The sequence below is a fragment of the Molossus molossus genome, unplaced genomic scaffold, assembly GCF_014108415.1.
Source record: "Molossus molossus isolate mMolMol1 unplaced genomic scaffold, mMolMol1.p scaffold_m16_p_20, whole genome shotgun sequence".
In the NCBI taxonomy this organism is placed as follows: domain Eukaryota; kingdom Metazoa; phylum Chordata; class Mammalia; order Chiroptera; family Molossidae; genus Molossus; species Molossus molossus.
In genome coordinates, this window is record NW_023425356.1 from 35,375,159 (window position 1) to 35,391,782 (window position 16,624).

General features: G+C 40.3%; 1 protein-coding gene and 1 long non-coding RNA gene across 2 annotated transcripts in view; one reads left to right on the forward strand and one right to left on the reverse strand.

The window, feature by feature from the left end:
• The window catches only part of HSD11B1 (hydroxysteroid 11-beta dehydrogenase 1), a 25,808-nt gene continuing 9,184 nt past the window's right edge, over nucleotides 1–16,624 (forward strand). Inside the window, exons 1-4 of the mRNA XM_036272076.1 lie at nucleotides 1–88; nucleotides 1,074–1,204; nucleotides 2,507–2,618; nucleotides 2,767–2,952. Of these exons, the coding sequence (XP_036127969.1) occupies nucleotides 1–88; nucleotides 1,074–1,204; nucleotides 2,507–2,618; nucleotides 2,767–2,952 (517 nt within the window). The remainder of the gene's footprint in view (nucleotides 89–1,073; nucleotides 1,205–2,506; nucleotides 2,619–2,766; nucleotides 2,953–16,624) is intronic.
• Nucleotides 7,104–16,624, reverse strand: part of LOC118637042 — a 21,549-nt gene continuing 12,028 nt past the window's right edge. The window contains exon 4 of the long non-coding RNA XR_004960865.1: nucleotides 7,104–7,194. This is a non-coding gene — a long non-coding RNA (uncharacterized LOC118637042). The remainder of the gene's footprint in view (nucleotides 7,195–16,624) is intronic.

Consider the following 16,624-nt stretch of genomic DNA (forward strand, 5'->3'; position numbering starts at 1 on the left):
ATGGCTTTTATGAAGAACTATCTCTTCCTTATTCTCGGGATCTTCCTGGCCTACTATTTCTATTCTGACAATGAAGAATTCAGACCAGGTAAGTACCAAGGTGTCTAATTTGGGGGGAATAGATAAAAAGAAAACACAGGGGTGGCCAGAGTGTCTGAGGATCATGATGATTTCCTGATTCTCAAAGTTGCTGAACAACAAGGGACCCTGAGGCAGGAGAGTATTTCTGTGTCCTCCAGCCATAGGCTATGGGTAATAGGAGTGTACAGAAGGATAATCACATAGCCAAGAGATTGCCAAATAGTACAGGTTGTACTTGGCACCCTTAGTAAAAACAATCCAGATCCCCTACGAAAATGAGGGTAATTCTACCTGGCGGATGTGGCTCAGTGGTTGAGCATTGACCCATGCACCAAGAGGTCAACTAGTTCAATTCCCGGTCAGGGCACATGCCCAGGTTGTGGGCCAAAACCCCAGTGGGGGGCATGCAGGAGGTGGCCAATTGATGTTCTCTCTCATCGATGTTTCCATCTCTCTCCCTCTCTCTTCCTCTCTCTCTAAAATCAATAAAGAAACAATTTTTTGTAAATGAGGGTAATTCCAAAATTCACAACTTAGCCAGATATTTGGGCTCTGTCGAAAAACTAACAAGTAGGAGGCAAGAAAGTAGTCTGAAGTTGACTAAATTGAAGAGAGGGGAAATCCCTGGGATCTCTGAGAACACGTGTATTTTGAGGACTTTTTGTATATTATTTCAATTGAGCAAAACTGGATGAATCCAGAAACATCTGGAATTCTAATGTTCCAGCTGAAACTTCTGTCCATGGAGTGTTTGTTTGTTTTTTAAGAAAAACAAAAGGAAGACTTGGTTTTGAGCAACCAAGCCAAACCTCCATTTCAGAGCATATTTCTGAAAGGCTTGAACTTTCCTCCACTGACTTATGCAGTTGAAATAAGTTGATCTGGACTCATAACCTTGAGACATTGAGATAAGTCTGCCCAAGTCCAGAGCAGGAGGAAGAATTTTGCTGCCAAATTGGGTATGCTCCTCACTTCCTTTTGGGGTTTCCCAGGGATGCTCAAAGGAAAGAAAGTGATTGTCACAGGGGCCAGCAAGGGGATTGGAAAAGAGATGGCCTATCATCTGGCGAAGATGGGAGCTCATGTGATGGTGACAGCAAGATCAGAAGAAGCTCTAAGGAAGGTGAGGGTTCTATGCCCACAAACACATACATGCTCACATGCTCAGGTGTATTCTTATATATACTTATGTATACATGCCAACACAAAGAGGCTGGCACATCTATATACAGATGCATGCATACACATAAACACACATGTGCATGCACACATACATACAGGCTCAAACACCCACAATAATATGAAAATATGCATTTCAGTGTTCATTCCCATGCACATATATATAGACACAAAGTTCTTGGGCTATATATACTCATAGACATGTCTATGCTCACAAAGTTACACACGAAGTCACAGATATATAGATATGTAGTCAGATATCAAAATTCCAGTACCTACACATGAATTCATATTCTTGTACCCATGCAAACTCTAAGATACATGCCTTCTCATATGCTCAGACTCATAAACCCAAGGATATACAAACATTCACAAATCTAGGACCACCCACATAAAAACTAGGATCATTCAGAAACATCTATTCACAGAAATGCATAAACACAAATCGTGGACTTGAACCCAAGCACAGTGATGATTTATCCATTTACACCCTACCTGAAATACTTTCAGAAAGTATTTCATACAGAGGAAAAAGATTATATCAGGTTGCATTTAGCAACACACACACACATTCACTAAATTCACATTCACATACAGAACAGTGCTGTGAGCAACTTCTCATCTAAATCCCCATTATTTCAGAGACTGTCCCCAAAGGTCTACGGCCAATACTGTAATAGTAGGAACTGTAACCCACCCCATCATTTTTTTGACATTGTTTCTGTAAATGCTGACTCTGATTATAATGTACGTTGTAAGATAAACAGTATGTTTGAGTAAAATCTGAGGAACTAACTTCAGAAGATACAGACTCCAACCTTCAGTCACCCCAATTATGGGAGATTTTCTGACCTTCAACCATAGAACCAGGATGATGTAGACCCAAGATGACATAGAACCAGGATGACAAAGACCAGGATGACACACACCAGGCCACTTGCCTGGTTTTGAAATCTTTATCAGAATTGACCATGCTGGACTACACACAGAAAAGTTGTCAACCCCCTCACTTTCATTTCTTTGTTCTGCTTTGCCTCTCCCTCCTTATAAAAACCCCTGCCTGCACTAAGATGTTGAGATGGGTTTTGTGACAAGAGTCCCCCATTTCCTCAGATAACCGGTACTTGAATAAACCACTTTCCTTTTTTACCAGCATCTGTCTCACAAGTTTGGTTTTTGTGGCAGCAGACAGTTGAACTTGAGTTCTGGTTACAATACTGAAACCAGTGTCCCTGTGTCCCTGCAGATAGTATCTGACTGCCTAGAGTATGGAGCAGCCTCAGCACACTACATTGCTGGCACCATGGAGAACATGACTTTTGCAGAGCAATTTGTTGCCAAAGCTGAAAAGATCATGGGTGAGGCTACTTCTTCTTCTTCTGGACTTGCTCTATCATCTTTGCTCTATGGAACTAGGCTTGGGGAGCTTTAGGAAGGGAGAGGGGGAGAGGAAAAAGAAAAGTATCAACCTCAGATGGTTTCTCTCAATACAGTCATTTCTTGCAGGAGGAATAGACATGCTCATTCTCAACCACATCATCAGTACTCCTATGCAACCATTTGCTGGCGATATCCACTTTGTGCGCAAAAGTATGGAGATCAACTACATCAGTTATGTGGTCCTGAGTACGGCTGCCCTTCCCATGCTGAAGCAGAGCAATGGAAGCATTGTCGTTGTCTCCTCAATGGCTGGTGAGTGGGTCAGGGACCAACGTGGGAGGTAGGAGCAGGAGAAGTGCCAGGGATAATGTTGAGGGCTCTATAGTAAACATGAAATTTTTTCATCAGTTTTTATACAGAGAAATAACATGATATAAACTGGAAGTTGAAATGCTCACAGTGATATTAAGCAAAGGCTGATTAACAGTTTTCCCATATGTGTGGACAGGCAAACATTTGAATAAGAGACCTGGGCATGCAAACTCAATGAGGGGCATGCATGCTGAGTAAGAGAGATGCTGCTGAGCACAAGGTGGGACATACCAATGGGGGATTGCTCAAGACAGATGGGCGACAAGATCCCTGGAAGGAACAGAGAAAGAGCAGCAATTCAGAGTGTCTACCAGAAGCCTCATGGCTTGTGATCTACAAATGGAAGTCCCATGGGACATCAAGAAAGGGCTGGAGTGACAGCCTGTCCTGATACTAAGAGAGAGACCTGGTCACAATGAATAAAAAGGATTTTGCTTCCTTCATGACCAAGAGCTGTAGGTAGGTGAAGTTAGTTGATGCAAAGGTAGAAATGTGAAGTGAAATATTTTTAATAACATACAGTTGCCTAATCAGTGGGCTAAGCTAAGGCAAAATTAAATAAATAGAAACAAACACACCATATTATTAACAGACCTGCTTATATTGGGGTTTACTGCAACTCTGAACTTACTACACTAAAAGTCCAATTTAAACAACCAACTAGGTAGGGAGAGAGTGTGTACAGGGGAATACTCATAAAGAGAACTCTGTGTGATGAAGAGAAGTTCCTATGTTTTGGATGGTGGCAGCATCAGAAGTTATTACCAGTAAGAAGCCAGAGACTTTCCTGCTTGGGAGACTCCCCAGTGCACTTTATCACAGGCGTAAGAGAAAAGTTCCTCACATATTTGTTGATTAGTCAGTTGGAAGGATGTGGCTGGAAGGTGCAGACACTAGGGTCAATGTTAGCCACCTAGATCGCCTTTCTGGCAATGTAAAAACAAATAACCTAGAGAACTTTGTAGTTCTTACATACTTCACAAATGTTAGATGTTACTGTAACTAAAAACAGCATCAATGTTGTAAAGAGTTTTACTTCCTGGACGGGAAAGGCCTGCACAGCTGTGGGAGAAAAGGATAGTGTGTCTGTACTACCCACCGAACAGTGATTGATATTCATTCCTGCGCTTTCCAGGTAACACAGACTCCCCACCCTTTCCCAGACAGCCTCTCTCCGGGCTGAGAGAAAGGGAGAACTTCCAGGTGCACACTGAGTGGGAATGGTGCTGGGCACATCCTCAATTCACACTAGGGCATTGGCCAAAACCCTCAGATCAGTCGTGGCATAGGTGGCTTTAAGGATTTCCGTTGATTAAATAATACATTTACTCTAGGCAAAGGCAGGCATCATCTTTGGCTGGAAAATATAACTTTCTATAACATATACACAGTGTGACTTTTCTCAAAAGGAATAAGAAGTACTACAGAAGTCCAATGGCATGATGAAATTTTGATAACCTCTATTTCCACACATCTACACCAACTAAATGTCACTTTGTAATTTCTGTGAAGTCGGGGAGATGGAAATCTAGTCGGACTACTATTCTTTGAATCTATTATTTGTACAGTCAAAAGAATTCAACCTGTTTGCTTTGAAGCACATCTAAACTTCCAAAGTACAGACAACTTTGCTTTCTCTCCCTAACTGAAGAATGTCTGTGTTCTATGCTATATTCTTTTAAATAGTCAACATTCATGTTCATTAATCCTTCCTCCTTAAAATCTGAATTCCACAAACATGGGATGCTAAATATCAAATTGAAGTCAGCCAGAGAGTATTGGAATGGATTTTTAATCATTCCTCCCAGGAACTGCATTCGGTTGTTTACGGAATTATAGTGATAAGCAATTGTTTTTGTCCCCAGTGAATTTCTAGGCATTGCATTACATGGAAATCCTATACTTTTAATATGTTTTTTTAAAGCTTCAGCTACTTCTTTAGCATCAACAGTGACAGTATTGCCGCCTCTGGGAACTTCCTTATAGTCCACATCCATTCATTATTCAATACCATTTTAGTCACCTACAATCTGATTAAGTTTTATGTATATATAACTTTGATTAGTACCTCCTCCTTCCCCCACATGCAGGTTTAGATACAAATTAAGCTACTGTAACCAAAACCCAAATGACTTAAACAAATAAAAATTTATTTTTCTCTCATGGAACAGCTTGGGGTAAACAGTCCCGGGTAGTTCTGTCCCAAGAAGTTGCCTAGGAACCTTAGTATCACAGAACCACCATCTCTGGGGTGTCCCTCACCTGTATGTCAAGATGGCTCATTATCATGTCAGATTCTAGCTGGAGAGAATGGACAAGGAAGGATATATACAACCTGAAAGTTGTACATTTCTCTTCTGCCATAGCTGGCTGCATTTGTAGTCTTTATTCAAAGTGGACTTGTGTCCAACTGAAAATCAATTGTTTTCAAAAGGCAAAGATGATGCATGCCTTTGCCTAGGGGTTCTATTTCTATAAAAAACACTGAGAAACTACTAACAGTCTCCCAAGTCACTCATAGGAAGATGAATATAAGACTAGAAGGCAGCGGGCTCCCCAGCCCAGAGCACCAGAGCCAGAAAGAGGCAGCCACATAACATCTGACTGAAAATCAGTGGGGTTTCTGTCTTCCAGGGAGAGACAGTCTGCTAGAGACACAGGTGCCCTCTGCAAGGGCCAACACACAACATCTCATTCACAGCTGCTCTCCCCGGGCTCCCGTGGAGGGAGGGCACAGCAAACTGGCGTTGCGTGAAGAGAGACTGGGGTTTGTGGTGTGAGGGGAGAGCTGAAGGGACAGCCACCAGGGCAACTGTGCTGAGTCCCTCTCCCACACCAAAAGTGCCATCTTACTTGCATAGAACACTCCCGTCCATACAGCATCAGCAGGGGGGAAGCAATTTCCCCCTGGACTCCCTGTAGCCCCACCCTGCAAAGCTTGCACCCTGCTGAGAAGTCAGCTACCTGGGCCTGAGCACAGAGGTCTGGGCACACTCAGGGGATGTCAGTGACTGAGTTTTGTATCTTTGAGGTGGGAGCCATACCCCCCACTTTCCCGTGAACCTCACTGGTACCTCCCCCTCATGGGAGATCCACTACTCTCTGAGTTCCCAGTGGCCCCATACCCCCAACTCCTATGGGCTTCACCCTGCTGAGGTCTGGTAGAATCCAGGATGGGCTGAGTTGTATAGTTCTAGAGTAGGGGCCATGATCCCCACCTTCCCCCAAGCCAGATTGACACCTCTCCCTCTCCCACCCCCCAGCAGCCCTGCCCTGCTAAGATCGGGCTGTTCGCAGAATCGGGGGCAGTCTGAGTTGTGTGGCTCTAGCACAAGGGAATTTTTTCCTTCGCATGTCCTATTTGGAGCTACAAAGAGATCTGGTTTGGTGTAGAGCCCTCTCTTCACATGGCCAAATCCTGGTCTGTTTGGGCCTGATAAACTCTGCTGGCCTCACTCTGGTGACTCCCTGAGACCCCTACCCCACAACAAAAGTGTATGAGCACCCAGTGGGTGGCAGCTAGGCTTGGTGTCCTCTGGGACATTTGCTGAGTGGCCTCAGACCAAGTATTGGCTTAGAGTTTAAATTGTATCAGTCTGGTGAACACCACTCACCCCTACCTGGTGACTTACTGAGAACCTACCTCATGCAACTTGCATACCACCAGAGGCTCTTTCAGTGACTGAGCCTAATAGGCAGCGGACATGTGGAGGAGGCAGAGGCAGATCTCAGGAATTTTGCTGAACTGCCTCTGGCCTGGTACTGGTCAAAGCTGACTCTGATGCACATTTTGGCCCTTCCCATGCACATTCAGGCTCAGCAGAGGCAGCCAGAAACTGTAGATCTCTTTGTAGCTGCAAATAGGTTACCCAGGGCCGATCACAACAGTTTCTGACATTGGCCTGCACCAGAGTCCCTCCCAAGAGGCCCCAGAACCAACACACCCAGTGGCCAGCTTAAGACAACATCAGAGTAGGATCTAATTAGCTCTAGCATGCAGCATATCCAAAGGGAGATCTCTGTAGGGACCAGGCCCTGCTGAGGAGAATTCCTCTGCATGTGGTCAGTACCTGCATAGCAGCTCAGTGAAGTGTGGGTTGATCCTCATAGTCAGTCAGCTTGAGAGTCAACTCCATGCATGAACACGTCAATAGAAATCAAGACTCAATTACAGGAGGGTATCTAGGAGAGGAAAAGGAAAAACATCTGTAACAAAAATAAATTAATAAAGATTGAAGGGGGCAAAAAGATTCAATTACAACAGGAGAGCCCACATAACTGACAGAGGGACATTCCTGGAGCACCCAGCTCAGGTAATCAAGGAGACTGCACCACTGGGTCCCACTGGATACCTACTATATAAGGCCAACCCTACCAAGACTGGAAGTCATAGCAGAGCTACCACCTAATACACAGAAACAAACACAAAGAGGCAGCCAAAATGTGGAGACAAAGAAACATGCCCCAATTAAAGAACAGGATAAATCTCCAGGAAAAGAGCTAAATGAAATAAAGACAGGCAACTTACCAGATATAGAGTTCAAAATAATGGTTATAAAGATACTCAAGGAACTTAGTGAGAACTTCAACAAAAGACTGGAAGCATAAAAAGGACATAGAAACCATAAAAAAAGAACGAGACAGAAATGAAGATACAATATCTGAAATAAAGAATACACTATAGGAATAAATAGTAGGTTGGATGAAGCAGAGAATTGAATCAGTGATTTGGAAGATAGGGTAGCAGAAAACACTCAGAGTAGCAAAAAGAAAAACAAAGAATTTTTTAAAATGAGGACAGTTTAAGGGATCTTTGGGATAACAAAATCTATATCGTAGGGGTACCAAAAGGAGATGTGAGAGAGCAAGAGATCAAGAACCTACTTAGAGAAATAATGACAAAACTTTCCTAACCTGGCAAAGGAAAAAGACACACAAGTTCAGGAAGGGCAGAGAGTCTCAAACAGGAAGAGTACAAAGAGGCCCACAGAAGGGCAGAGAGTCTCAAACAGGAAGAGTACAAAGAGGCCCACACCAAGACACATCATAATTTAAATAGCAAAAGTTAAAGACAAAGAGAGAATCTTAAAAGCATCAAGAGAAAAACAGTTAATTACCTACAAGGGAGCTCCCATAAGACTGTCAGCTGATTTCTCAACAGAAACATTTCAGGCCAGGAGGGATAGGCATAAAATATTCAATGTGATAAAAAGCAAGGACCTACAGCCAAGATGACTTTACCCAGCAAGGCTATCATTTAAATTTAAAATAGAGATAAAGAGCTTCCCAAACAAGAAAAAGCTAAAAGAGTTTGCTACCACCAAACCAGTATTACAAAAAATGTTAAAGGCTCTTTTAGAAGGAGAAGGAGGAGAAGGGGGTGGGGGGGGAGTTGAAGGAGAAAAAGAATATAAAGAAGACAATCAAGGAACATAGTTAAAAGAATAAAATGGCAATAAATATGCACTTATCAATAATCACCTTAAGTGTAAATGGCTTAAATGCTTCATTTAAAAAACATAGGATAGCTGAATGGATAAAAAAAAAAAAAAACAAGACCCATATATATGCTGTCTACAAGAGACCCACCTCAGAACAAAACATACACACAGACTAAAAGTAAAGGGATGAAAAAAGAAATTTTATGCAAATAGAAAAAAAAAAGCTGGGGTAGCAATACTTATACCTGACTAAATAGACTTAAAAACAAAGGCTATAGCTAGAGACAAGGAAGGGCACTACATAATGATTTAAAAAAAAAAAAAGCAATCCAACAAGAAGATATAAATCTTATAAATAGTTATGTACCTAAGATAGGAGCGCCTAAATATATAAAGCAAATCTTGAACATAAAGGGAGAGATCAACAGTAATACAGTCATAGTAGAAGATTTTAACACCTCATTTACGTCAATAGATAGAGCTTCCAGACAGAAAATAAACAAGGAAACAGCAACCTTAAATGACACTAGATCAGTTGGATTTAATTGACATCTTCAGAGCATTTCAAGCCAAAGCAGCAGATTATACATTCTTTTCAAGTGCACATGTAACATTTCCTAGAATAGACCACATATTAGGCCACAAAACAAATCTCAATAAATTTAAGAATATTGAAATCAGCCATGGCCAGTTTGGCTCGGTGGTTAGAGCGTCAGCCCATGGACCAAAGAGTCCCAGGTTTGATTCCAGCCAAGGGCATGTACCTCCATTGCAGTTCATCTCCAGCCCTGGTTGTGCAGTGGCAACCAATCGATGTGTCTCTCTCACATTAATGTTTCTCTCTGTCTTTCTCCTCTTTTCCCCTCCCTCTCTATCTGAACAAAAATGGAAAAATATCCTCAGGTGAGGATTAAAAAAATAATAATAAATAAAAAACTAGACCACTCTCTTATACCATGCACAAGAATAAATTCAAAATGGATTAAAGACTTAAATATTAGACTTGAAACCATAAAAATCCTAGAAGAAGAGATAGGCAGTAAAATCTTCAACATTTCTTGTAACAATACTTCTTCTGATAAATCACCTCAGGCAGGGGAAACAAAAGAAAAAATTAACAAACAAGTCTATATCAAACTAAAAAGCTCTTGCACAGCAAAGAAACCATCAACAAAATGAAAAGACTACCCACTGAATGAGAGAACATATTCGCCAATGATACATCTGATAAAAAGTTAATATCCAAAATTTATACAGGACTTCTAAAAGTCAACACACACAAAAAAAAAAAATCAGGCAAAGGACCTGAATAGACACTTCTTCAAAGAAGACAAACATGGCCAATAGACATGAAAATATGCTCAACGTCATTAATCATCAGAGAGACACAAATTAAAACCACAATGAGATATCACCTCACGCCTGTCCAAATGGACTTGTCCAAATGGCTATCATCAATAAATCAACATCTAGCATTGGAGAGGATGTGGAGAAAAGGGAACTTTTGGTTCTGTTGGTGGGAATGTAGATTGGTGTAACCACTATGAAAAACAGTATGAAGTTTCCTCAGAAACAATTTAAAATGGAACTGCCTTTTGACCCAGCAGTGCCACTTCTGGGAATACATCTGAAGAAACCTGAAACACTAATTTGGAAGAATATATGCACCCCTATGTTCACTGCAGCGTTATTTACAATAGCCAAGATTTGGAAGCTGCTCAAGGGCTCATCAGTTGATGAGTCAATAAAAATGCTCTGGTACATTTACACAATGAAATATTACTCAGTTGTAAAAAAACAAAAACAAAACGGAAATCTTACCTTTTGCAACACCATAGATGGACCTGGTGAGCATTATGCTAAGTGAAATAAGCCACTCAAAGAAAGATAAATACCATATGATTTCACTTATATGTAGAATCTAAATGAACAAAATAAACTAACAAACAAAATAGAAACAGATTCATGGATAGAAAATAGACTGACAACTATCAGAGGGAAGAGGGTTTGAGGGGCTGGGTGAAAAAGGTGAAGGAATTAAGCAAAGAAAAAAAATAAACTCATAAACGTAGACCACAGTACGGTGATTATCAGAGGGAAGGGGGGGAAGGGGAGGTAGAAGAGGGTAAATGGGTGATAAATGGTGATGGAGGGAAACTTAACTTGGAGTGGTGAACACACAATATATAGATGAAGTATTATAGAATTGTACACCTGCAACCTATATTTTTTTATCAACCAATGTTACCCCAATAAATTCAATAAAACATTTTTTTTTAAAAAAATAGAAGGCAATATTCCCTCAGGCCACTCCACAAGTGGACCCAACACCTTACATACAATCCCAGACCCAATCTCTCTCATAGTTAAGGTCCATCATGAAAACAAAATCCCTTCTATCAGGGCCTGGTGCAGGGCACAGAGAGGTAGGTGAAATACCGGAAAGAGAATGCCTACATGGTATTTGTAAAACAAACTGAGACAGAGATATTAATACTCCAGTTTGATTAGAAAAAAAATATCACTGGATTGGGCAGAGAACATTTGGAAACATCTGGAAAAAGTTTATGTGCCATTAGTCAACATGAGTCCGCATGATATAGCTTCCATCGTAGAAAAGTAAAGGTCATTCCATTTTCATGCCCCTTGGCTCTGTGAACTCCACGGCGCATCACACCAGTCACACACGTGACAGCTAGAACTCAAACGAAGCACTGTTTCTCTGCACCTTGTTACTCCCTTCCAGGAGAACCACGGCCCAATCTTGTCATCTCCTGCCCCTTTCCCCTCTCAGAATCCGTTTAACTTCACCCTGATAAACACCTCAGAAGAATGCTTTTGTGGGGAAACTCAGCCCAGTGTATGAAGTCACTTGTTTGATCTTAACCTGTTTGTCAATTGAGAGCTGTCTGTGGGGTCTAAACCTATTTTAATAATTCAACATTACATTGATCTATAGGCCTGTTCTTGTGGCAGTATCAGGCTGTATTGATTACAATGGCTTTGTAGTATAACTTGATATCCACTATTGTGATCCCTCCTACTTTATTTTTCTTTCTCAAGATTTCTGTGGCTATTCAGGGCTTTTTTTTTGTTCCATATAAATTTTTGGAGTATTTGTTCTAGATCTGTGAAATATGCCATTGGTATTTTAATAGGAATTGCATTGAATTTATAGATTGCTTTGGGAAATATGGACATTTTAATGATGTTAATTCTACCCATCCGCGAACATGGTATATTCTTCCACTTGTTTGTATCTTCCTCTCTCTCTCTTTTTTCAATGTCTTGTAGTTTTCTGAGTACAGGCCTTTTACCTCCTTGGTTACATTTATGTCTAAGTATCTTAATTTTTTTTGTTGCAATGGTAAATGGGATACTTTTTTTTTTAAGTTTCCCTTTCTGAGAGTTCTTTATTGGTGTATAAAAATGCCATTGATTCCTGGATGTTAATTTTATATCCTACTACATTGCCAAATTCATTTATTAAATCTAGTAGTTTTTTGATGGCGTCTTTAGGGTTTTCTATGTACAATATCATGTCATCTGCAAATAGAGTAAAGACAGTCTCTTCAATAAATAGTGCTGGGAAAATTAGACTGGTACATGCAAAAAAATGAAACTAGACCAAATTACACCATACACAGAATAAATTCAAAATGGGTAAAAGACTTAAATGTAAGTCATGAAACCATAAAAATCCCTAGAAGAAAACATAGGCAACAAAATCTCAGACATCACACATAGCAGAATTTTCACCAATACATCACCTAGAGCAAGAGAAACAAAGGAAAAAATTAACAAATGGGACTACATCAAACAAAAAAGCTTCTGCACAGCAAAAGAAACCAGCATAAGAATGAAAAAGGAATCCACTGTACAGGAGAACATAGTTGCTAATGATACATCTCATAAGGGGTTAATTTCCGAAATATATAAAATACTCATACAAGTCAACAAAAAGAAGACAAACAATCCAAATAAAAAATGGGCAGAGGACCCGAATAGATACTTCTCCAAAGAGGATATACAAATGGCCAAAAGACATATGAAAAAATGTTCAATGTCACTAACCATCAGAGAGATGCAAATTAAAACAACAATAAGTTATCACCTCACACCTGCCAGAATGGCTACCATTGATAAATCAACAAACAACAAGTGCTGGTGAGGATGTGGAGAAAAGTGAACCCTAGTACACTGCTGGTGGGAATGCAGACTGGGGCAGCCACTATGGAAGACAGTGTTAATTGTCCTCAAAAAATGAAAACTGAAACTGCCATTTGACCCAGTGATCCCATTTCTAGGAATATATCCTAAGAATCCCAAAACACCAACCAGAAAGAATATATGCACCTCTATGTTCATAGAGTGTTATTTATAATAGCTAAGATCTAGAAACAGCCCAAGTGCCCATCAGTAGATGAGCGGATAAAAAAGCTGTGCTACATTTACACAATGGAACACTATGCAGCTGTGAAAAAGAAGGATCTCGTACCCTCTGAGACAGCATGGAGGGACCTGGAGATTGTCATGCTAAGAGAAATAAGCCAGTCAGAGAAAGACAAATATCACACAATCTCACTTACATGTGGAATCTAATGAACAAAATAAACTGATGAACAATAAAAAGAACCAGAGACATGGAAACATGGAACAGACTGAGGAATCTCAGAGGAAGGTGTGGAGCGGTGCAGGAAGAGATTAACCAAAGAATTTATATGTATATATGCATAACGCATTGACACAGACAATAGGGTGGTGAAGGGCTGGGGCCATATGGGAACCAGTGAAGGGGTGCAAGGGGAGGAAAAGGGAGGAGTATGTAATACTCTCAACAACAAAGATTTTTTTTAAGTTACTAATCTCTCAACATTTTTTTAAAAAAGAATTCAACATTACAAAGAGGACCAAAAGAAAATATGTTTCTCAAATACACATATCAACTAAAAGGATTTAGAATCTTCATAATGATGTTCTGATGTTTTGCATAAAGACAAGAATATACAGATGTCAATTTCATCTCTGCCATACCCACTTTTTCCTGAAAGGTAGACCAATGCCTCAATATATGGATATGCACTGGGGTGCAATGGGGAAAGAAGGCAAGGTCAAGGTTTAGGATGCAGAGGGCCCTAGGAACTAGAGTAGAAAGTGGGTGATTTAGTTCTCATTCAATTGTTTTAAATTATTTAAGAAAAGATGACTCCTACCCTTAAATCCAATTACCTCAGAAATAATTTTCAGAAACCACAATTTCCAATGTAAGTGGAAATGTTTATGCATGTGAATGTAGGTATTTACAGAGAGGGACGAGAGTGCTGCTGCAGGTTTGGACTATGTGGAGGAGAATGGAGAGAAACATGGGAAGATGAGGTGTGTGTGTATAGACATGGCATGTATAGGGCCTGGATAAAGACCCAAAAGGAGATCAGAGTAAGAATCAATAAACTGGACATAAAAATTCCATTGTTGCCTAAATTCAAGAGATTATGTTTAGGCAGAAACTGAAAGACTTATCTTCAAGTTCAGTGTTGTATCTGAACGCCGCCCCCACCCCTGGCCCCAAGACAAGCGAGAAGAGATCTGTCACTACTAAAGACAGTGGCAGTCTGATGCAGGTTGGAAACAAAAAATGCTATCGATGACAACCACTGCTCCAGTTTCCCCTTGAAAGGCAGGGCAGAGTTTAAGTCGTCATGCTTACTTGACCCTGCTACCATTGATGTCATTCAAGGGTACTTCCTGATGAAATAGCAAGGTTCTGCCATTGTTTATATCATCATGTTTACTCATCAAGGAGCTTGGGAAGGTCTACAACAAATATACTCTAACTGAAATAAACAAATACAAAACCAGGCCTTAAGGAAAGAAGGATATAAAAATGCCTAAATCAGACTCAACACAGATGCTGCGCTTAAGTTTCAAATTAGGCTCTTAAATTTCCTAACAAGAAGACAAACAGGGTCAGTATATATATAAGACTATATTCAAAGAGGGAAGCTCTGTGGAGAGCAATAATTTCTTAAATAAATTTCTCATAAAAGAGTATAAGTTGAAGGCACAAAGTAATTGAAAGAGGAATGCCCCAACAACTTTTTAAAAATGTTTGTATGATTATAAAAGTTATACATATACATCACGAAAATTTGAAAAATAAAAAAAAGTATAAAATGAAATTAAAATCATGCCAGTATTTTGGAGAATTTTCTTCCAGACAGATACAGATACAGATACAGATATAGATATATAGATATAGATGTATGATATAGATATAGTACAATTTACTTTTATCCTGCCAGATATTTAGGTTACTTTCAATGTTTTGCTATTTTAAAAATTCTACAATAAATGTTCATGTTTATAAATCTGTAGCTAAGTTGATTATTATTTCCTTCATAAATTCTTAGCACTAGATTTTCTGGGTGAAATGATGGGAATGTTTTTTTGGGTTTTTTTCTTTTTTAAATGTTTGGGTTTTTTTTATCCTCACACGAGGACATTTTTTCACTTTTTGTTCAGATAGAGTGGGAGGGAGAGAGAGGAAGGGAGAAAGAGAAACATCGATGTGAAAAGGACACATCGAGTGGTTGCTACCCGCACAACCCAACCAGGGTCAGGGACAAACCGCAACCGAGGTACGTGCCCTTAGCGGGAACCGAACCCAGGTCTCTCTAAACCACAGTCTGACACTCTAACCACTGAGCCAAACCGGCCAGGACATGATGGGAATCTTTTTAAGGCTATTGGAACATGTTTCCAAATTGCTCTAGACAAAATGAAAAATAAAGGCTAGACTTTTAAGTATACAAAAAAGTTCAATTTAAATGAAAATTGAGCATCATGCCCCATTCATGCAATTTCATCTCACACTTACTTTGCAGAGTTAGCAAAGTTTTCAGCAATTGACAATTTTATAAGTAAGAGTTAAAGGTGTTTAATAGTCATCCTTCAGTATCATCAAGGGATTGGTTCCAGGATACCACCACCATCACCCCAGGACACCAAAATCCATGGATGCTCAGGTCCCTTATAGCAAATGGCATAGTATTTGCATATAACCTACATACATCCTCCTGTATACCTTTGTGAAAAGGGATGACCACAGAGACTTCATCCTGTACTCTGGACTCCATCTTGTTGGACAAATAAATTGCACTAACCTTGTTGACTTGTAAAAAAAAAAAGGTTATTTACTGAAAAAATACACTTTCTAAGATTGTATGAAATAGCTGTGCTTTTTAAGGACTATGCAAAAAAATGTTTCTTTCCCATTAATAGAAAGAGATGTTTATGAAAAACCAATGACATTGGCTAGTGTAGTTCAGTGGTTAGAGCATCAACCTGCATACCAAAGGGTCTCAGGTTCAATTCCCGATCACGGGCATATACCTGGGTTACAGGTTCTATCCCTGGTCCAGGTCGGGGGCTCCTTCCTTCCTTCCTTCCTTCCTTCCTTCCCTCCTTTCTCTCTCTCTCTCTCTCTCTCTCTCTCTCTCTCTCTCACCCCCCCTCCCTCCCACTCTCTCTGAATATCAATGGAGCCCAGCTGGTGTGGCTCAGTTGGTTGAGCATCATCCCATGCACCAGGAGTTTGCTGGTTTGATTCCTGGACAGGACACATGCCCCATTTGTGAGCTCAATCCCCAGTAGGGGGCGTGCATGAGGTAGCCAATGGATGTTTCTCTCTCTCCCTCTCCCTTCCTCTCCCTGAAATCCATATATATATATATATATATATATATTCAATGGAAAAAAATATACTCAGGTGAGGATTAACAAACAAACAAACAAGCCCTGGCCAGTTTGGCTCAGCGGTTAGAGCGTTGGCCTGCGGTCTGGAGAGACCCGGGTTCGGTTCCCGCTAAGGGCACGTACTTCGGTTGCAGTTTGTCCCCGGCCCTGGTTGGTCGTGCGGGTGGCAGCCACTCGATGTGTCCCTTCACGTCGATGTTTCTCTCTCTCTCTTCCTCTCTTTCCCTCCCATTCTATCTGTACAAAAAATGGAAAAATATCCTCGGGTGAGGATAAAAAAAAAAAAAACAAACAAACAAACAAACAAAAAGACAAGTTTCCCTTCAACATAATTCTTGATAAACAGCTAATGTAACCTGAATGCCAATTCCCAGACAGGTTGCTTCCAGAATCTGTTTCTGAATTTGTGATTCAAC